We start from the raw sequence: 22,042 nt of genomic DNA on the forward strand, positions 1-22,042 counted from the left end.
TAAATTTTCATTCAGATTTTCGGGTAATGAAAAGTTAGATGATTAGATCAAGCACTTATAGGTATTGAATTGAGCTAATTTTTTACAGAAACCTTTGAAAAAATGTTTTACATTTAATGAACGACTTGGATCATTTATGTGAAACTCATGATGAGTTCCACCATAAAATCTGTGCACAATCTATGCACAAATTGTATGTACCAGTAGCATTTCGGCGGTGATTGCCCCCTTGTATCGCTCTGGAGGCACAAAAACCGTTATACTGAGACAGAAGGGCACAGAAGGGCTATGAGCTGGATATCCTCGTAAGACAGTCAAACACTGAGCTGGAAGCCTAAATCCAGTGACGTGCTGAGCTGAAAGTCCACAAGCTGCAAGAGTACCAATTATTATAACCACAAACCCTTTACAAATATATATTCATATCTTTTAGCAGGACCCACACATACTCGATGTGTAGCGTGTGTGGATATCCACAAGCACCGTCGAGCGCTAGCTGGAATCCTAGAGCTAGTCACGTGCTGAGTTGGATGTCCACAAGTACAATCTTGCATTGAGCTGAACCCATATACGATACAACAATGCTACTCACACAACGATTCAAACACAACAACTTACACAACTTCTCACATACGTGTAGGGCCCACACATAGTAGTGTGTGTGGAGCCCACATGTATGTGAGAAGTTGTGTTTGAATTATTGTGTGAGTATCATTTTTGTATATGATAGTTTGGTAAGCTTAAAATGAAGTCGTACATATCACCGCCATGTCGATTTTCTAGTATTCGTTATTTAATATCCCTGGGTCATTGTCACGTGGTGTTTCAAACTTTTATTGTGATAGACATTTATGTGGAGCTTGATACTAAAAATGCGTTTTACTAATTAAAATAAGTATTTAATTTTTAGATATTATGAAAATATGACCTATTTTCGTACAAAGAAAAAATAAATATTTTAAAATTAAAAGCTTAGGAAAAAAAGAAAAGAAAAAAACCTCCGCATGAATGTGTGTATCTCATCGATTGACCGACACACACCCAATTGACCGTAACAAGAAAACATCATCATCGTTTTTAGATCTCTTTTCGAGTTTCGCGCTTCCATAACCATAACTTCCTGTGGATACGCCACCCTTGCTATCGAGCACTATCTCCCTTTCTCTCTCCTATAAAATCTCTCAAGAACTCTATCCCCTTTCTCTCTCAATCTACTTTTCTTTTTTTCTCACAGATTTCCTTTGATCTTTTTGTCTCCACTCACGATCCCTTACGTCCCCATCCGGCTCTCTCTATCTCCTCTCTCCAGCTCTCTCTCTCTCTCTCTCTCTCTCTCTCTCTCTCTCTCTCATGGCCATGGGGACTCTGCGCGCCCCTCCTCCCCTCCACCCCTGCACATCCTTCCTCAACTCCCCCGAAACCACTCCCAAGTCGTGCGCTGCTTCGTTTCTGAGACAGAGGAAGACCAAAATCGGCTACCTGGCGCTTCGTAGATCACTTACCGATGGGAATAAGAACAAGGGCGGGGTTCGAAGCTCGCAAGACGGGTCTTCGATCATAGAAGGCGGGAAGAAGGCTGAGGGTTTTCTCTTGGGCGCGGAGAGGGATGCAGTCTCTGGCTCCGTTGTTGGGTTCCACTTAATTCCTCCCCCTGGTATATCTATACCACTGTATTCCTCCTTGTTTGTAAATTGTAGTAATTGTTTCGTATTCGAGTAATTGGGATCGATGTCGAATTGTGATCTTCTACACTCGTTGTTTTTGTATGTCTTTAAGAGAGAGATATATGTGCTGCATATGAAGCTATCAGTGGAAGACCAATGCTAGGGCTTCGAGTAGTTGTCCTTTTGTTTTCTCGATTCCTCTTATGACCAATATATAAGTACATTGCATTCTATGCTTTTTGGACAGCATGAGGCAAGTTTTTATACTTTTTTAAGTATCATTGCCTTTTGACTTATCAAATAAGTCTAAATGCTGTCTGTTATACGTGACCAATATATAAGGGTAGTGTATTCTATGCTTTTTGGGATTGTCTTCTTTTATGGTTTTGTAGTTTTTTGTTCAAACAGGAGTTCTCTAATTGGTGTCTTGCGTCTACTGCCCACCGTAGAGCAACTGTAAATATGATGGAGCTTATTTTGGCCATTCAATTAAATATTATGGAGCTTATTTGGGCCAAATTGAAGCTCTATTATTAGTAACTGAGTTGGCATGTGATGTAGGACAGATTGAAATAGGGCCAAGTATAATCAAACACAAAGATAAGGGGCTGTTTTTTGGGGCTGTGAACAGTGGACATGAATAGTAATTTGTAAGAAAAACGAGATGAAGGGTTAGAGAAGGATAGGTCTAGGCATCACACCTAGAAAACCCAAGGCATCACCCCTAGGGGCTTTTTAGCATCACACCAAAGAAAAGATTGCATCACACAATCTAATAGCTTGAAAGCTACTCAATTTTTCATTCATTCAATCATAATTCAAGCTCTTGAGATTACATGACTTATATAGACTCCATAATACTTGAATGCAAATAACTACTCCTATTCCCAATAGGTCTAGGTAGAATGAATGTGTGAATGCAAATAATTATTCATATTCCCTAGATGGCTGGATGTGATGAATGTATACATAAAGGTTGAATGCATTAAATATGTGGTCAAACTTCCCTAAATGAAAAGACACAAGGCTCATGAAAAGTCACAGCCTTTAATGTTCCAGCCAATGCCTAATTAATATCCCAGATAGGGCCCACACCATCCAACATATGCCAAATTAAGTCTTGGGCCTTGGAACCATCCAATCCACGTTTTTTATAGCCTTTTATCGGGTGCTGCCATTTTCCATCAACTCTCCCCGGCTTGAGAGAACTCGACCCCGACGAGTTAAAAGCATGGAACTGTTCATGAAGGTCTGGGTTGAGGCAGTGAAATTCCTCTTCAGTAATCCAAGTACAATCTGAAAGTGAATGCCCCTTCCACTTAATGAGATACTTTTGATAACTTCCATGTCGAGTCGAAATAATTTGATGATCGACCACATCTTCGATTTCATCCTCGAAACGTTTGGATGCTTAGAGAGATGCCACAGGGTCTGCCCGGTTACTATCCTCAATATGCCCAGAATATCGATTCAAATCCTCAATATTGAACACGTTACTTATGCGCATATCATCAGGTAATTCAAGCACATAGGCATTAGAGCTGATTTTCTTGAGAACTTTAAATGGACCAGCACTCTTTGAATGAAGTTTCTTATAAACCCCTTTAGGATACCATTCTAGTTTGACTCAAACCATAACCATGTCACCTTCATCAAATTCAGCAAACCTCCGCATCAAATCAGCATGTTGTTTGTAGCTCTCATTGCTGATGGCAATCTTTCGCCGCACATCGTCGTGGATATCACGGATGTGAACAGATTGAAATAGGGCTAAGTATAATCAAACACAAAGATAAGGGGCTATAAAAAATGTGGATTGGATGGTTCTAAGGCCCAAGCCTTAATTTGGCATATGTTGGATGATGTGGGCCCTACCTGGGATATTAATCAGGCATTGGCTGGAACACTAAAGCCTGTGACTTTTCATGAGCCTTGTGTCTTTAAATTTCAGCTGTATTCATTGGCTTCAAAATGATCTCCTTGTTCTTGAATGAGAAAGCATATGTGTTCTCTTTCCCACAATGTTGCACATCTCTATCATAAAGCCCTAGTCTCCCAAGAAGGATATGTGTGACATTCATGGGAATTACGTCACACCAAATGGAATCATTACCATACGAGAAAGAAACTAGGCAGTGCTGAGTTACCGGAATGGAAGTGTTGTCGATCCAAGCTACCTTATACGGATGAGGATGTGGTTGAACAGGAAGCTTAAGATGCTCCACTGTGGCAGCAGATACAACATTCATGCAACTCCCACCATCAATAATAAGCTTTCGGGCTTGGTTTCCACAGCGGACCAGCATCTGAAATATAGTAGTATGCCTCTAGTCCTCTTCAACTTTAGGGGCTGTAAGGATACGTCTAACAACAGAGATCAATGAATTGTCCACCTCCTCTTCTTCTAAGTCATCTGTATTTAGAACCCCAACGTCAAAAGAATCATCATTGTCATCATTATGTTGTTGGTCAAATTCAGCTTCTTGTTCCATTCCCATGTGTAAGTTACTCTTCAGGCATTGATAGGTGTTCAGTTTTAGGGTAATCATAATAGGGAGAAAACCCATTAGGGTTAATTTCATTCAACGTAGAAAATATATATACAAGCTGTAAAATAATTGCACTACGGTCCTAGATACTTAAACTAATTACATGATAAGACATATAATTACACTAGATACAAATAGATCCATCATCTAACACTCCCCCTCAAGTTGGTGCAAAGATATCAATCAAGCCCAACTTGAACACAATAGGATGAAAACTCTTGCTACCCAGCCCTTTTGTGAATATATCAGCTAACTGATCTTCAGATCTCATAAACGGCATACATATCAAACCATCGTTCAATTTTTCCTTGATGAAGTGTCGATCAATCTCTATGTGCTTCGTTCTGTCATGCTGAACGAGATTATGAGCAATGTTAATGGCAGCTTTATTGTCGCAGTAAAGTTTCATTGGAACACTATCAGCAAACCCCAAATCAAGTAACAAAGTTTGGAGCCACAAGAGCTCACAAACACCATTAGCCATAGCTCTATATTCAGCTTCTGCGCTAGACCTAGCGACTACCGATTGCTTCTTACTTCGCCAGGTAATCAGATTACCCCCAAGGAAAGTGCAATAGCTAAAAGTAGAGCGCCTATCATCCACAGAACCAGCCCAGTCAGCATCAGTGAATGCCTCCAATCGCAAATGGCCATGATTAGAGAACAAAATTCCTTTTCCTGGAGCTGATTTTAGATACCTCAAAATACGATAAACTGCATCTAGATGTGAAATACGAGGATCATGCATAAACTGACTAACAACACCTACTGCATAAGTAATATCTGGTCGAGTGTGGGCCAAGTATATTAGTCGACCCACAAGTCGCTGATACCTCTCTTTATCAGTACGCTCCCCCACATCTCCACTAAGATGATGATTCGCCTCAATAGGAGAATCTGCAGGTCTACAGCCCAACATGCCTGTCTCTTCCAAAAAATCAAGTATATACTTGCGTTGGGAAATAAAGATACCTCTATCAGACCTCGCTACTTCCATTCCAAGGAAGTATCTCAATGATCTCAAGTCCTTAATCTCGAACTCTTGAGCTAGACGAGACTTAAGGTTATGAATCTCACTCACATCGTTGCCTGTCATTATTATGTCATCAACATAAACAATGACAGCAATCTTACCATTACTTCGCCGGATAAACATTGTATGATCTGCATGGCTCTGCTTGTAACCAAAACTCAGCATAGCCTTAGAAAACCTGCCAAACCAGGCTCTAGGTGACTGCTTCAGCCCATAAAGTGCCTTCTTTAATCTACACACCTTTCCTTCACTTGCAAGAGAAGAGAAACTTGGTGGAATATCCATATAAACTTCCTCCTCTAAATCACCATGGAGAAATGCATTTTTCACATCAAACTGTTGAAGAGGCCAATTCAAGTGGGCAGCACACGAGAGAAGAGCTCGCACAGAATTTATCTTCGCTACCGGAGCAAACGTCTCCTCATAGTCAATACCATAAGTTTGAGTAAAACCTCTGGCAACAAGCCTTGCCTTGTATCTCTCAACTGTACCATCAGCCTTTTGCTTAATAGTGAACACCCACTTGCAGCCCACTGGTTTCTTCCCTCCTGGAAGTGACACTAGATCCCAGGTGCCATTCTTTTTCAAAGCCGTCATCTCTTCTACCATAGCTCCTTTCCACTTAGGTATCTTGAATGCATCCTGCCAATTTTGTGGAATAGATATAGAAGAAAGAGAAGAGACAAATGCATGGTACGAAGGAGACAAACGGTCATAAGAAACAAACTGTGAAATAGGATGTTGAGTACAAGATCTAACACCTTTTCAAATAGCAATAGGAAGATTGTCAGGATCCATAGGAGGAGGTTCAATAAGAGAAGAATCATTACCAGAAGAGTCAGCTGAGGAATTTGGAACTGGATTGGGTGATTGTGATTGACAAAGTGGTAACGTACATGAAGACTTTTCATTTTTCCGTCTAGCATACCTCTGTAAGCCAGCTCCCTGCAGTCGTTGTCGTGCAGGTAGTTGTTCCTCAATGTCACCACCAATATCATGTGTTTCCCTTTCAACAAATACTGGTTCCTCTCCAGTGTTTTCCTTCTCCCCTTCACTATGATCATAGAAAAATTTCTCCCCCTCACTATGATTATAAAAGGTAAACATCTCTTCCTCCTGTTGATGCTCCCCCTGAAGAGATGGTTTAGGGGAATAAAAAACCTCTGTTTCCCAAAAGGTAACATCCATAGAGACAAACATCTTCCTTGAATAAGGATCGTAACACTTATAGCCTTTTTGGGTAGGAGAGTACCCAACAAAAATACACTTATGGGCTTTATGTCCTAGCTTGCCCCCAGAAGGTTTTGGGGCATGAACAAAACACACACAACCAAACACCCTAGGTGGAAGAGTCGTAACTCGACAACTGCTTGGCAGGCACTCAATAGGTGTTTTAAAATTAAGGACACTTGATGGCATACGGTTGATAAGATATGTAGCAGTTAAAATAGCTTCTCCCCATAAATATTTGGGAACATTCATAGTGAACAAAAGAGATCGAGCGACCTCAGCAAGATGACGATTTTTACGCTCAGCGACTCCATTTTGTTGCGGAGTGTCAACGCAAGTCGTCTGAAAAATAATACCATTATCATCTAGATATGTCCGAAAAATCTTATCAATATACTCAGTCCCATTATCACTCCGAAGAATTTTAATATGTGTATCAAATTGAGTGCTCACCATCTTATGAAAAGATTTGAAGCAGAAAAATACTTCATTTTTTGACTGGAGTAAGTACACCCATGTGGCACGAGAATAACAATCAATAAAAGTAACAAACCATCGATAGCCCTTTAAAGAAGTAACAGGAGAAGGACCCCAAACATCAGAATGGATAACCATAAATGGAGAATCACTTCGTTTATTAATAGGTGCATAAAAAGAGCGTTTATGTTTTCCAAACTCACAGGCTTCACAAAAAAACTGATCCCTAGGACAATGTTTAACTAAAGTAGGAAAAAGTTTCTCTAATATCCCAAAAGAGGGATGACCCAATCTACGGTGCCACCGATGTAACAAAGAAAGAGTGGAACTCATATCTGCCCGTAGAGCTTGTCCACATGATAAAGATGGCTGAGATGGATGAGGTGCATGCTCCAGATAATAGATACCACCATGTGCTTTACCACTGCCAATCACCTTCCCCGTTTCCAATTCCTGAAAGATACAGTGAGTAGGAAAAAATGTCACAGAACAGTTTGCAGAATGTGTAAAACTACTAACTGAAAGAAGGTTAGTGGCAAAGTTTGAAATATGGAGGACTGAAGAGAGAGAGATAGAGGGAGAATAGCGAACGGAACCTTTCCCTGAAATAGCAGAGAACGATCCATCGGCAATTCGAACCTTATCCTTACCAGAACAAGTGGAATAAAAATAAAAAACAGAGGAACAACCTGTCATATGATCTGAAGCACCAGAATCGATAATCCAAGGAATACCAGAGGAGGCAGTAAATGCACTAGCTGGAATACCTGAATGAGCAAAATAGGATGCAGTAGGAGCTGCTGTGGAAGTAGGAGCTATAGTAGAGGAAGAATCAGCCTGAGCCATAAGACGCCTGAGAGCTTGCATCTCCCTCTGAGAGAAACCGCCAACAGAATCAGAAGGTGACTGAACTCCTGTATTGAACCCAGAATCAGACAAGGTAGCAAACTCTGAAACATGTGCCTGAGCCTGAGAACGCCTGGGACCACGACCTCGACCTCCACGTCCACTGCCTCGCCCACGAGAAGGACGACCATGTAACTTCCAACAGAAATCCTTGGTATGTCCAGTGTTGTGGCAATAATCACACTGGAGTGACATACGGTCTATGATCCCACTGGTAGTACCAGACTGAGACTTTCCACTGCCAGACCAAACTGTCCCTGCGGAATAGCAACCAATGCAGAACGATCAGAAGTAGGAGCTTGTAACATAGCACCCCTTCTGCTCTCCTTCTGTTGAACAATGGCATAGGCCTTGCCTAAAGATGAAAACGGAACACGACCCAACACCTGCACTCTAATTGGATCATACTCCACATCAAGACCAGCAAGAAAGTCATACACACGCTCTTTCTCTATTCTTTTTAACCAAGCACCAGCATCAACGGAACAGACTGCTTGAAACCCCTGATAATAATCAAATTCTTGCCAGGCCCCACTAAGATCAGCAAAGTAAACAGCAACAGATCGATTGTGTTGATCCATAGTACGAAGTCGCTTTCGCAACTCAAAACACTGAGCATCATTGCCCTGCTGAGAATAAGTCTGTGTGGCAATAGTCCAAATCTGATATGGAGTGTTAAGAAGCAAGAAAGGACTACGAATATCAGCCTTCATAGAATTAAACAACCAAGTCATGGCTAAAGATCGACGAGACTTAAACGTCTTGAGTTCAACATCAGTAGTAGGCTCAGTAACAGGGCCTTCAATGAACTCAGACATCCCTTTAGCTTCAATGGCTAATGTAAAAGTACGAGACCAAAGTAAATAATTTGTGCCATCGAGTTTGATGGGACAAATATCTAGTGGAGAGTTATCCAGAGTCCCTACACGACTCAACTCATCCTTGCCACTAGCGGAAGCCTGTTTTTTCTCTTCTGACATCTTGAAAGCAGAACAATAATGCCAAATAAACAATAAACAATGTTCCCAGCAACTTTAGAACTTCAAAAAATAATAAATAAAGGTTCCAAAAACCCTAGAACCTCAAAAAAAATCAACTGAATACCTTCGGATTTGACTGAAACAGTGTTGAAAAAGAAAAAAAAATAGATTTGATCGGCGAGAACAGATCTGATCGACGGTGACGGCAAACCCCGACTGATCGAAGTACTGTTCACAAAGCACTGTTCACGCGATAACTGTTCATGCAATCACTGTTCACGACCACTGTTCACGCGACCACTGTTCACGCGATAACTGTTCACGATCACTATTCACGCCACTGTTCACGCGGCACTGTTCACGATCACTGTTCACCCGAAAGTACTGTTCACGCGGCGACGAGAAGAACGTCGTAGGTCGCCAGGTTCTATCGCTTTGATACCATGTTCAGTTTTAGGGTAATCATAATAGGGAGAAAACCCATTAGGGTTAATTTCATTCAACGTAGAAAATATATATACAAGCTGTAAAATAATTGCACTACGGTCCTAGATACTTAAACTAATTACATGATAAGACATATAATTACACTAGATACAAATAGATCCATCATCTAACAATAGGCCATATGACCAGTTTCACCATATTTAAAGCACCTGTTGTCCTTTCCTCCCCCTTTGTTGGCCGCGTGATTCTTGCCTTTTGGATCAGCCGTATTGGCTGAAGTTTGCTTAGAAACACTAGGCCGGAAACGACTTGCATCATTGTACCCTTTAGCTGCAGTTTCCCCAACTTGAGACCCAAACTTTTAGGAATTGGGTATTTCAAATACTCCTCCATATCCAAAGCAACCTGGAAGGCATGTTCGAGACCGTACAAGGGGTTGGCGAAGCAGCTCCCTCCTTATGTCTGGCCTCAAACCAGCCTTGAACCGGGCAAGAGTTTGACTTGAATCTTCTGTCACTTGAATTTCTGCATATATTCAACCACTGACATGTTGTTTTGCCTAATTAATATCCCAGAAAGGGCCCACATCATCCAACATATGCCAAATTAAGGCTTGGGCCTTAGAACCATCCAATCCACGTTTTTTTATAGCCTTTTATCGGGTGCTGCCATATTCCATCAGCATTGGGTTGCACAACTGCATCGTAGTAGTTGTCTTATGGTTTTTCTGACTTAGTTATCTCAGCTATATTTCCATAATAGCTGCAAGTTTCGTTATTGTGTTCTATGGATCTCAAGACTATGGACCATTATGTCTTAGTTGTTGTCTGTGAATGAAAAAGTACTCGGTGTTGATGTCAGCTTGACCTTATGATGGTTATACGGATTGTGGAGCTAAATATGATTCATGGTGGGCCGCGGGGCTACTATCTACATTTTTGTTATTGCTACTAATCTTTCATCCCTATTGCTATTTTCCACTTCTATAATGCGAACTTATATGCTGAATCTTGTTAACTCGAGCATTCTCAGCCCAATTTCTGAATGTTCCTCCGATTTTTTTACCAATTCAAATCAAACACTGGTTTTGAGACTCGCCTACTTAGATTTGTGATTACTGTAGTTTTGTTGCCTTGATGTAAAAGTTTCAAAATGCAGGTGACAGCAAAGTCATTGACTCGAAGGACAAGCTAGCTACAGATAGAGAAGAAGTGGCTGAGGTCATTGGAGGAGAAGGGAAAGTCCTGACTAGAGTAACCCATAGTATTGTTTTTGTTACTGCTGAAGCAGCACCTTATTCAAAGACAGGAGGCTTAGGAGATGTTTGTGGTTCTTTACCTATAGCACTTGCTGCTCGTGGACATCGTGTAATGGTTGTCTCTCCTAGATATTTGCATGGTGGGCCATCAGATAAGAAATTTGCTGGTGCTTCTGAAGTTGGTTCCCCCACCAAGATCTATTGCTTTGGAGGGGAGCAGGAGGTTGGGTTCTTCCATGAGTTCAGGGCAGGTGTTGATTGGGTAAGGGAACTTTTTCATGCTGTATCGGATAATCGCACGGGTTAAAATTTTAAGATTCCCATTGCTTCCTAGTATTTTCTGTCCAGAGCTCAATATACATGTATATTCAATTATTTGGATATTTATACATATAGATTGTCATAACGTCTCCCTTTTCTTGCTTTTAGGTATTCGTGGACCACCCTTCATACCACCGTCCGGGAAATCCATATGGAGATAAATTTGGTGCTTTTGGTGATAATCAGGTATGATGTTTAATTATTTCAGTATTGTATGAACTGAATGAGTTATTAGTGAAGTTATTCTATTTATTGACAGGACATTGTTTTCTTCTTCTCACCTTTTTCATTCCTTCCTTTTTTTGGTTAAGCAGTTTCGGTTCACTTTACTTTGTCACGCAGCATGCGAAGCTCCCTTGGTGCTTCCACTGGGAGGGTTCACTTATGGAGAGAAATGTTTGTTCATTGTCAACGATTGGCATGCAGGCCTTGTACCAGTGTATGTGATTTGCTTGCCAGTTATTCTAATTCTCCACCGTTTGTCTATTTGTTTCATTTCTGTTGATCGTATGTTCAGTTGTTTCTCCATAGTATATTTTCTGTGTATTTCTTCCCCTCATGCATATGAGTGTTGCTGGATTGAGCCTTGCACATGGTCTAAAATTCTCTTGTTTATAAATTTATCGCATGCTCCATCATATTTTTCTCTGCTGAATTTTGATCCACCCTTTACTCTTATTTTCACCTGGAATACTTGCTATTCTTTGGTTTTTCGGGAGACTCGTGGTTCTAAAGAAAACTGGAATCGTTGTGGATGTGATAGCCAGTCATTTGTCGGTTAGTTGTCTCTTATCTGTATGACCTCTGTAAGAGTAAAATGTATGTTAGGTCCCAATAGTCAAACTTAGATGTTTCAAGGATACTATTATGAGCTAATTTTTGAAAGCAATGGTGGCTGGTTATTTTGGGATCAATTAGGTTATGATCTATCAATTAGGTTAAGTTGTTATTTTTAGATTTATCTTGTTTCCAATTCTCAGGGTAGTGGTTGGTTATCTTATCACTATGTTGATAGTATTGTTTGTATGAGCCTATTTAAAGGACTCTTAAGGAATGGTGATTGGAAGAATGAATGGCAGTTTGTATACAAATTCTTCCCTAGATGTGGATTCTTAAGGTTATTTTCTTGATTCTACATCTTGTCCTTTTTGAGTGGTCCCAGTCTTCTCCTATCTAGCTTATTTATACCCTTTGACATTACAGAGCAGAGGTTTATCTCATGAAAAATACTCAAGGAATGGATAAAGCCTAGATTTGCTACATGGCATAGTCTTTCCTTGTCTTTATCTGGTGTTCATTCTAATTTCAAAAAGTGCAGTAATAGCCTATTGCAAAGGAGGTTGATTTTGGATTGATAAAATATTTGAGCATTTATCTTCTTTATTACTCATGGATTCAAGAAACTCCGAGGGGTCTATGCTTGAAATCAGGATCAAGACTTATGCTTCCTCCTTTCCTGCTTCCCAAATGTCTCACCAAGATAGGCAAATGCTAGGTAGTCCATTGTCAATGTCATACTAGGTAGTTCCCCGTTGGTTTGACATGAAGTAATTGCTACTTCATTGAGATGTTTGTCTGGTCCCTTATGTTTAAATGAATTTTATGTTAGCTTCTCTGTAAATGACCCTTTAGTATGTATTCAGTTGGATATATGTAACATTTTGCAGTGAGAATGAGGATCATTTCGGAAATCTGGGAGAATGGGCATTCTTGTTTTGTTTCTCTGGTGGGGGTGTCTGGGAATTTTTAATTTATTTATTATCTGAAGTAACAAGTTTGAGAATTGATATCACATGCAATTTTTTTTCAGGCTTTTGGCAGCCAAGTATCGTCCCTATGGAGTCTATAAGGATTCTCGAAGTATTCTTGTAATCCACAACCTTGCACATCAGGTTAAAGAAAAATGCCTTGAGAATTATATCATACACAGATACTTTCATGATGTATTTAAGTCATTTAGTTGCAAATAGGAAAAAGTAACAATGCCAGGCGTGTAGATATTCTCGGCTTAACTATGTTACGTCTAAAAGTAAGTGAAAGGTGTGGAGAGTTAAATTCCGATTATGCATCAACATTGCATGTGGGAAGCATAAGCAAGACTTCTGAAGGCCATGGTGGCCTTTAACAGACTTGCTTTTGACAGGCGTTAATTTTGTTGCAATTATCCTAGTGAAGAGGGCTATAGCTTTGGCATTAACAATTTTAAAATGCCTTTGGTTAGAAGTTGTAATAATTAGAACTAGATATTGAGATTTAACAAGTATATTGCCACTGCGATTTTTAACATAAGTTCCTTGTTATATGCAAGGGGGTGGAGCCTGCAGTAACCTACAATAATTTGGGTCTGCCTCTTGAGTGGTATGGAGCAGTTGAATGGGTATTTCCAACATGGGCAAGAACCCATGCCCTTGACACTGGGAAGGCTGTAAATGTCTTGAAAGGTGCGATTGTGACAGCTGATCGCATTCTGACAGTTAGCCAGGTTATAGATACTGCGCATCCCATTTCTTCTTGAAAACGTCTCATGCGATGCTGTGTGTCACTATTTGGATAATTTTCCTGCCTCATTGGATTGTTTCCTTAACTTCCAAACTTTGTAATCTGGTGGCAGGGTTATGCTTGGGAAATTACAACTGCTGAAGGTGGCAATGGTCTAGATGAACTCTTAAGTAGTCGAAAGAGTGTTCTGAACGGTATGTGTTTTGTTCCTTACATTGGGTGCTACTTCTATTGAGCATTTTCTCTATTAGGAAGATGAATAGTTGAGAGAGAATCATGTTAGTGCCGACTTTTTGATGGTTTCCGTGTCCATACCAGGTCTTTAACTAACTAGACAAGGTTTTAAAATTTTGTTCACATTTCAAGTGCGTTAATGGACATGGTCTTGGCAACGAGTTCAGTTGTAGGGAGGTCCTGATATTTTCTAATTTCTAATCGGCCAAAAAAATACTCAACACGAACCTTTCAAGTGCTTTGGAACTTTAATGGTCTATCTGTCAGACTGTCATAGATATATTGGTTCATGTGTGTCTGATTTTTTGGGGACTTTTTTTCCAGGTACTACAGCATATAATCCCAGTATCTCTTAGTGCTACATGTTAGATGGACCAATATCAGTTTTTCAAACTAATACTGGCGTTGTAAACAGGGATCACAAATGGCGTTGATGCCGCTGAATGGAACCCATCTCTGGATGAGCATATTCCTTCAAATTACACAATTCATGACCTCTCTGGAAAGGTGGCCGCCTATTTCTATACTGTTTTTTAGGGGAATTACTGCCTTCTTACCCTGATAACTTATAATTGCAGGTCGAATGCAAGATTGCTTTGCAAAAGGAATTAGGCCTTCCCATTAGGCCTGATTGCCCGTTGGTGAGAGAAAGTCGTACTAATATAATTGCTATTTACACCTTTGTCGTGTTCCTGATTTGGGAATGACTTTGTATAGATTGGATTTATTGGGAGATTGGATTATCAAAAAGGAATTGATATAATTCTATCAGCAACTCCAGAACTCATGGAAGAGGATGTCCAGTTTGTAAGTTTTCTGTCTAACATAATATCTATCTTGTCTTAGTACGAACAAAGGCCAACATCTAAACTAATACTATCATCTATATCACTGTTGGGTCAACAAATGATTTTTCAGTTAAAAGTTTTTCCCTCTTCGGAAGTACGATTTTAACTCCAATTTCATCCCTACAATGAGGCATTATCTATACATGGGGCATGTTGTGTCTGGCCTTGTGTAAGTTCTTGAATATTAGCAACTGATTGCTCAAGAAACTGAAGCTGTTAGAGATATGTTACACATGTACTTAATGCCATCAACATTGGAAACCTGATCATTTCCAAGGGGAGGAGTGCTAGGGACAAAGAGAATAAGCAAAGAATTGACCCTTAAAGTATACATGAACGGCTCAGATTCAGTGTGCAGTGCATCTGAGCCGTTCATGTACACTTTAAGTGTCAATTCTTTGTCCATTTTCGTTGTACTTAGCATTTCTCTTCCAAGGGAAAGGCCCGAACTGGATTAGCTTTCTGTTGTACGAGCTATTAAGCATCCACATTGGCTAAAGTGTTGGAACTTAAGTTGGTGGGCTTGAAATGTAGTGTTAAGTGGCCTATGATGTTTATATAAGTTTATTAGTTTTGTGTCAAGATTCAAGAATCAAGATGATCTCCAGTCCTCAATGAGGATTAAGCGCACTGTGCCACTGTCCATTGGTGGTCTATGGTCAATTACAACGCAGGAATCTTAGTTAAAATGGTAAATCTTCCACAAGTCTGATTCATTGGATCGAATTTGTTTCAGGTGATGCTTGGATCTGGGGAAAGACAATATGAAGATTGGATGAGAGTAACAGAGGCACATTATAGAGACAAATACAGGGGTTGGGTTGGATTTGATGTTCCCATTTCTCATAGAATAACAGCAGGGTAATCCAAGTCTCCAGATTTGTTGTTTTGAATAATCAAATGAATACTTCTTTGAAGTTGATTTTTTATGTTTGAACATGTGCAGCTGTGACATACTATTGATGCCTTCAAGATTTGAACCTTGTGGTCTAAACCAGTTGTACGCGATGAGATACGGAACCGTACCTTTGGTTCATGGCACCGGAGGACTTCAAGTGAGTTTACTTCCACACTATTGAAAGCTGTGTTTTGGTTCACAATACTTCCCACCTATTAAAGCTTCCCTTTCAATCCATGTCGTAGGATACAGTAGAGAATTTCAATCCATACGCTCGAGAAGGCCTTGGTGAAGGCACTGGGTACGTATTCATCTTTTGCACTGATGTGTGGGAATTCTTCAGTTATGTCTGACATGGCCGTGTCAAATAGAAAATATTCACGCCTAATAGATCAATGAATATGTAGTACTTGTTTAATGGTAGAGAAATATAGAAAAATAGCATATGGAACTTCTATATGTAACTTCAACCATTAGCTGGTGTTCAAATCACAGATGGCAGACCACCAAACGTGTAGCAGCTATCTAGTGTGCTTCATGTCTGAGGCTGCTTGTGGGAAGTAGTGTTGTGTGAATAGAATGTGTTTTGTCCGTAAGCAGTTCTCCCAAATTATCTCAGTGACTTTTTGCACCAGATGAGAAGACTAATGTTACTGCTCACATAAGTTTATGGACATGGATAATTCAAATCTACCATGCACAAGATGTCTTTTTGCATGTGTTTCCCTCTCTATTCTGCTTTTCTTCCCTATTACAAGTCTCAAGACTCTCAACAGTGACAACATGATTAAAATCTGGCCTTTCAAATGAAATATTGAAGAGTCACCTTCTTGGTCCATATAATTCACACTGAGAGCAGATAATGCCGAAGCCACTTAATTACTTTAGAGTTGTTCATCCAAATAGTGAAATCCAAACAATTGTCGAAGATTCATCTTTTTTCTGTCCTATTCTTGCATGGGGAGATGATAATGCCAAAGCCACACAATACTTGTGCAATTTTCTTTTAGTATGGTATGGAAGCAACAAATTAGTCTTTGGCATTGTCATTTGCCTTTCACACGTACCAAAAGACCTATACTTCATCCATTTGAGTTAACATTGTTTGTGGAACGTTTTCGACAGGTGGACTTTTTCTCCTTTATCACGAGAGAATCTGTTGGCGGTACGTTAAATTCTTGTGACAGTATCTACGTATCTACCTTAATTCATAGTATATTGCAGCAACGTCAACTCCCCTTTGGTCTGATAGATACATTTGGTTGACTGAGAGTTTTCGAAATAAATGCATTCGTGCATCGTTTTCCTCTCTTTGAATATGAGTATCATTACTATCATGTTAATGTATGGTTAATAGATGTAAATGTATGGTTAATAGATGTAACGCCCCAAACAGACTACTAGACTACTGGTCTAGTACCTTGATGTTGATCACAAGCCACACCACATGGCCCAAAATGCTCATGCCTAAGATACTAGTAGTAGTAGCTCACATGGTTTGTTATATACCCAAGATCATTCATGTAGACTTTCGATGTGGGATGAGGTGTTACAAATTACAATCTCCCCACCTTTATTGCCCCGCACCCTCTTGAGGGGTTAAGCACTAGAATCACCAAACCAAACCAAGTCCAAAGTCCAGGGCCCACATCATTGTGTACGCGGATTACTCTGATACCACATGTAACACCCCAAGCAGACCACTGGCCCAATACCTTGATTATATATCCACAAGCCACACCATACCCAAAATGCTTAAGCTCAAGGTACTAGTAGTAGCCCACATGGTTTGTTATATACCCAACACATTCATGTAGACTTCCGATGTGGGACGGGGTGTTACAATAGACCAGAAAGTGAACTTAGTGATTGGATCAGAATAAGTTGATATTTTGTTTTCCGGTCACTTTGTAGTTTGTTCTTACAAAATTCCTTGACCCTCTCTTGCTGATTTTTTTGACAGGCACTAAAGATAGCAATCCAAACTTACAGAGAACACAAGTCATCTTGGGAGGGGTTAATGAAGAGAGGAATGGAGAGGGATTGCACGTGGGACAAGGCTGCCGTTAAATACGAACAAGTGTTTGAATGGGTCTTCATTGATCCACCCTACGTAATTTAATACTTGAGAAGGAGAAGAAGAGAGGGAGAGAGCATGATGGATGAATTTTTCTTAATATCAGTCACACGAGAAAATGTTTTCCCAGCGGGTGAAGTGGGTGATAGTTTTATTGTTTGTTAGTAGTAGCTTGATTCTTTTGTCGCTGGAGTAATAAGCCTGTTCCACAATCTTACCATACTAATATATCTTCGGATCAAGAGCCTTTCTAAGATCCCAATTTTTGACTTTGGGGTCACACTACTGTCCTTATAAATCAAGTTTGATCTTTAAACCATGCTGCAGTTTTGCAAAGAAGAAGAAGAAGAAGAAAAACAGGAGGAGGAGAGGCCTATTGCTGGCCAGGCAAAACAAGGGAGAGTCAATAATGGTATGTTAGAATTGGTCAATAGCTAATTACTTGGATTTCCTTGCTTGCTTTGGTTAAACTCTCCCTGTGAGGTTGGGCTTACACTTCAAGATTCAGAACATATGGTGACGTAGGTGCAATGATATTTGATACTGTGAATATCGTTCCTTGACGAATCTATGAATATTGTTCCTTGACGAATATGTAGAGTAGCCTATCTGCATATTTGTGCTGTGTAAAAAGAAATTATGAGTGTCATTTCCAGCAATAGTAACTGTACCCCCTCGTGTATTTCAAAACTACGTGCCAAATGCTCTCCTGTTCTTGTACAAAATGTTTCTGGTAACATGATATACCTTGGACCAATCCTGCAAAACAGAATTTAAATTATCTACAATCATTTTGGAGCTTCAAATGTCAAGTACTAATATTCGTTTGTTTTTTCTGAATTGTCATTAGATTCTTGTTATATTTTTTTAGATTAATTGTCTGTCTCAACGAGAGGAGTATAAAAAGTAATATGACCAAAAGCAAAAAAAAAAAAAAAGTTTACCGAAGATAAAAGGTTTAATTGTCTGTAGTGTCGTTTTATATGAACTTTTTTTTAGCTTTCTACGCTTTTATACTTTTCTGATTCCTCTTGTCAAGATGAATAATCATAAAAATTACAAAGAATAGCTAAACCAAAAATTATGAAAAGTAAAAAATGTCGAAGGAAGTATGAGACCAAAAAGTTAAGAAGAATGACGCGTAAGCTAAAAGATTATCAACGACGCCTTGAGCACAAGGCATCCACCCAAAAAAAAAAAAAAATGATAATAATTTAGCCTTGTTCTCTTTATTTCTCAAAAAGCATTTTTCAAAAAATTCTCTCTAAATTCTCCATACTTTCAACATTTCTCTCTCTATTTCTCGCCACTTATTACATCTACTATTTTTCAAAAAAAATTTCAAATCCAAATCCAAACATAGCAAAAATCTATCCTTCTGCGGTTAGTTAAGAAGATGGTGTTATTAGAGCTTTCCCTTAGGATGTAAAATTTACTGATATCAACCTAGAGAGTTTGCTCAAGTTGAAGAGCCATTAGAAGTTCAGAACAAGTGCACTCTAAAAGATTATTTTCTTTATTTTCCAATCCTCCCCTCCCCCGTCCATACCCCCAATAGTTAGAGACGAGATGAGTTCTGTTATTATTGTTGTACTTGTCCAATATGAAATGTCTTACATTGAATATGGAAGAGTTATTAAAGCTCCATTTCCACTAATAAAAAACACTAAAAACTTAAAGCATTTTATCATCTCGTTTCCATCAACAAAAAAGTATCAGTATTTTATCATTTCGTTTTCACTAACAAAAAAATTGTCAACAAAAACTGTATTTTATTATAGTAACTCTACTTACAAACCTATCAATAACTTATTCACTACCGGAAACAATTTGACATTTCTCAATAACTTATTCACTACCGAAAACACATAACAACTTCTCAACCACAAATAAAAAGTCTATAAATTTTTCACTACTGGATGAAGAGCAAAATCAACGAGAGAGAAAACAAGATTGAAATAGTGTAGCTCTCTTCTGTTTCTAGTCTTTTGCTGATACGTCTTTTTGAGCAAACCAAATCATCCCAATATTATATCAAACTAGCTGATATGTCTTTTAAATTTGGATAATTTTTGTGATTTTTGGTTTCTTCCTTTTCTATCTCCTTTGGGATTGGTAGGTGGGGAAGTAAAGAAATTATGAGAGGAACAGTGAGCATCTCTAATGGGAGATGTCAAAACTGAGGTGGACAAGTTAACGATCATTTTTTACATTAACTTTCAATCCAACCCATCTACCTTCACTCATGCCAAAGCTGACATGGTTTTGACATCTCTCACTCTCATGTCAATTTTGACATCTACCTCTCCATGCCAAATTTCAAAAACTACATTTGGAAGTTCAAAAAAAAAATCAGCTGTTTGAGGATTTCTTTTTCTTTTTTCCCTTTTAAGTTTGAGCTCTATTTTTTTGACACAAGAGGGTTGGAGAGGGAGAATTTGATGTCAAATTGGAAATATCAAAATGCCACACAAGTCTTTATTTCACCCTAGATGCACATGTATGTATACAAAGATCTTTAGACAAAATGATCAAAAATAAGATTTTCGTATCGGTTCAAACGGATTAAAAATTAGAGCACTTATTTTTTAACCATATTTTTTAATGTTTGATTGAAAATTTGAACACTTATTTTTTTAACCATATTTTTTAATATATAAATCATCTAAAAAAAATTAAGTGCTCCAATTTTCAATCTGTTTGAATCGGTCTGAAAATCTTATTTTTTGATCATTTTATTCTAAATGGTCATAATTAAATTTTGCCTCTAAAGCTCTCATAATCAAGTTTTTGCTCCATAGGGTCATAAATAATCTTTTGCAATGAACGGCAGGTGTGGGGTGTGGAGAGAAGGCAGAGTTATCATGTTTTCATTGGTTTCAATAGTTTGGCGGAGATTCCATTCTACACGGATCCTCCGTGTACAATTTAATCTTACACAAAAATCCCCCTATAAATGTACATGAACCTTACTAGAACTCTCTATGACCACAAACGCTTGCACAAACAAAATATGCAAACCATCGCATTAAATCGGGGGCCCCACACACAAGGTGCAGCGTAGAATTTTTGTAAGGCTTGTTTGTGTTGTCATAGAACGGCGGAGATTCCATTCTACACGGATCCTCCGTGTACAATTTAATCTTACACAAAAATCCCCCTATAAATGTACATGAACCTTATTATAACTCTTTATGACCACAAACGCTTGCACAAACAAAATATGCAAACCATCGCATTAATTCGGGGGCCCCACACACAACGTGCAGCGTAGAATTTTTGTAAGGCTTGTTTGTGCTGTCATAGAACGGCGGGCCCTGGCCCTACCACTATGCACATATGTATATGTATTTATAGTATGGTATAAGAAAGAAAAGTCTTATTTGTGCTGTCATTTGATTTGTACTATCTCTCACATAGGGATTCAAATACACAAAATCCGTTTTGATTAATTTGGATGATTAATTACTAAAATTTTTGAATTTTACAATTTATTATGAGTAGAAAATAAAAAGTTTTTTTTACAGGATTTTACACCTTTCAAATTGAAATATTCTTTGCACCACCCTTGTTTGTAGGGAATTTGGAGATTCTGTAAGACACCCCCGCCTTACAGCTTGTAGTGTGATTACAAGCTAGGAAAGAAATGCAAGAATGTTATATGTGTGAAACATAGCTTACCAAAGGATACAAGCTAGGACTTACCACATGGAACATCAAGTCTATATTCGTGAATACAAGAAGTGTTTAAGAGAAGGACAATAAATAGCAAATATGTACTTTCTTCGTCTCATATTGCTTATATTCTGTATTTCATCTTGGGAAGTTCTAAAAGGTTTGTCCTTTTAAAAAAATTAAAATTAAAAGGTGTGTAAATTTTCACAAACTACCCTTCCTAAATTATTTTAGAATTAGTTTTTAATGAAGAGAATAAAGAGTAACCTTAGAAATCTAGCTAAATTTTTTAAGGAGACATGCATCACACTAGAATTATATATTTCCTCCATCCCATATTGCCTGTTATGTGTTCTGTGTTCTTGTAAACTTATAAGTCAAACTTGTTTCGATATTTTTTACTTTTCATAACTTTTTGTTTAGCTTTTAGTCATAATTTTTTTGGGATCAATCGTTTGTCTCAACGAGACAAATCAAAAAAGTATAAAAATATGGACCTGTGTTGAAAAAATTCAAATAAGACATACGGCACTTTAGACAAATAAAACAACTGTTTGATTATTTTTTTCGTGTTTAGCGATTTTTTTTTTTTGCTTTCGGTCATAATTTTGTACGTACTTTGTAGACTATTCTCTTCGAGACGGACGATTAATTCAAAAAAAAAAACTCAAATCGATAACAAAAATTCAGAAAAAATAAACAAAACACATAAAACGAAGAAAATAATTAAATTCACACGAGGCATAGCTAGAAGTGGTAGGGCAACAAATTCACTTTTCAAAGGTAAAAAGAGCCACTACAAATTAAACAATAACCTTGGGGATTTGGTTACTTATCAAAAAATAAAAGGGATTTGATAAAGCGATTTTGTATGAACATGAAATATGAACATTCATTGCGCAACGTTACAAACTTACACGGAACTTGAAATGATGACTTTTGTAGT

General features: G+C 38.6%; 2 protein-coding genes across 2 annotated transcripts; one reads left to right on the forward strand and one right to left on the reverse strand.

Moving 5' to 3' along the window:
- Positions 1-1,119: 1,119 nt before the first annotated feature.
- Positions 1,120-17,789, forward strand: LOC131319812 (soluble starch synthase 1, chloroplastic/amyloplastic). Its single transcript, XM_058350218.1, has 15 exons — positions 1,120-1,654; positions 10,445-10,806; positions 10,974-11,051; positions 11,180-11,304; positions 12,676-12,757; positions 13,174-13,347; positions 13,477-13,558; positions 14,014-14,105; positions 14,177-14,239; positions 14,316-14,405; positions 15,183-15,307; positions 15,393-15,501; positions 15,590-15,645; positions 16,470-16,509; positions 17,308-17,789. The coding sequence occupies exons 1-15, from the start codon at positions 1,351-1,353 to the stop codon at positions 17,464-17,466; spliced, it is 1,941 nt and encodes a 646-aa protein (XP_058206201.1). The 5' UTR covers positions 1,120-1,350; the 3' UTR covers positions 17,467-17,789.
- Positions 7,270-8,747, reverse strand: LOC131319813 (uncharacterized). The gene is made up of 2 exons (XM_058350219.1): positions 7,721-8,747; positions 7,270-7,406 (listed from the first exon to the last, which is right to left on the reverse strand). Exons 1-2 carry the CDS (start codon positions 8,052-8,054, stop codon positions 7,372-7,374), a joined length of 369 nt encoding a protein of 122 aa, XP_058206202.1. The 5' UTR covers positions 8,055-8,747; the 3' UTR covers positions 7,270-7,371.
- Positions 17,790-22,042: the final 4,253 nt, after the last annotated feature.

Source organism: Rhododendron vialii, chromosome 3a, assembly GCF_030253575.1.
Source record: "Rhododendron vialii isolate Sample 1 chromosome 3a, ASM3025357v1".
Taxonomy (NCBI): domain Eukaryota; kingdom Viridiplantae; phylum Streptophyta; class Magnoliopsida; order Ericales; family Ericaceae; genus Rhododendron; species Rhododendron vialii.

Excerpts from the sequence above, each read along its gene's own strand:
- LOC131319813 (XM_058350219.1), bottom strand. The coding sequence starts at position 8,054 with ATGTCACTCCAGTGTGATTATTGCCACAACACTGGACATACCAAGGAT. Across the intron at positions 7,407-7,720 it reads ATCCTATTTTGCTCATTCAG|GAATTGGAAACGGGGAAGGT; the intron begins GTATTCCAGCTA and ends TGTATCTTTCAG.
- LOC131319812 (XM_058350218.1), top strand. The coding sequence starts at position 1,351 with ATGGCCATGGGGACTCTGCGCGCCCCTCCTCCCCTCCACCCCTGCACA. Across the intron at positions 14,240-14,315 it reads TTAGGCCTGATTGCCCGTTG|ATTGGATTTATTGGGAGATT; the intron begins GTGAGAGAAAGT and ends GACTTTGTATAG. Across the intron at positions 14,406-15,182 it reads TGGAAGAGGATGTCCAGTTT|GTGATGCTTGGATCTGGGGA; the intron begins GTAAGTTTTCTG and ends AATTTGTTTCAG.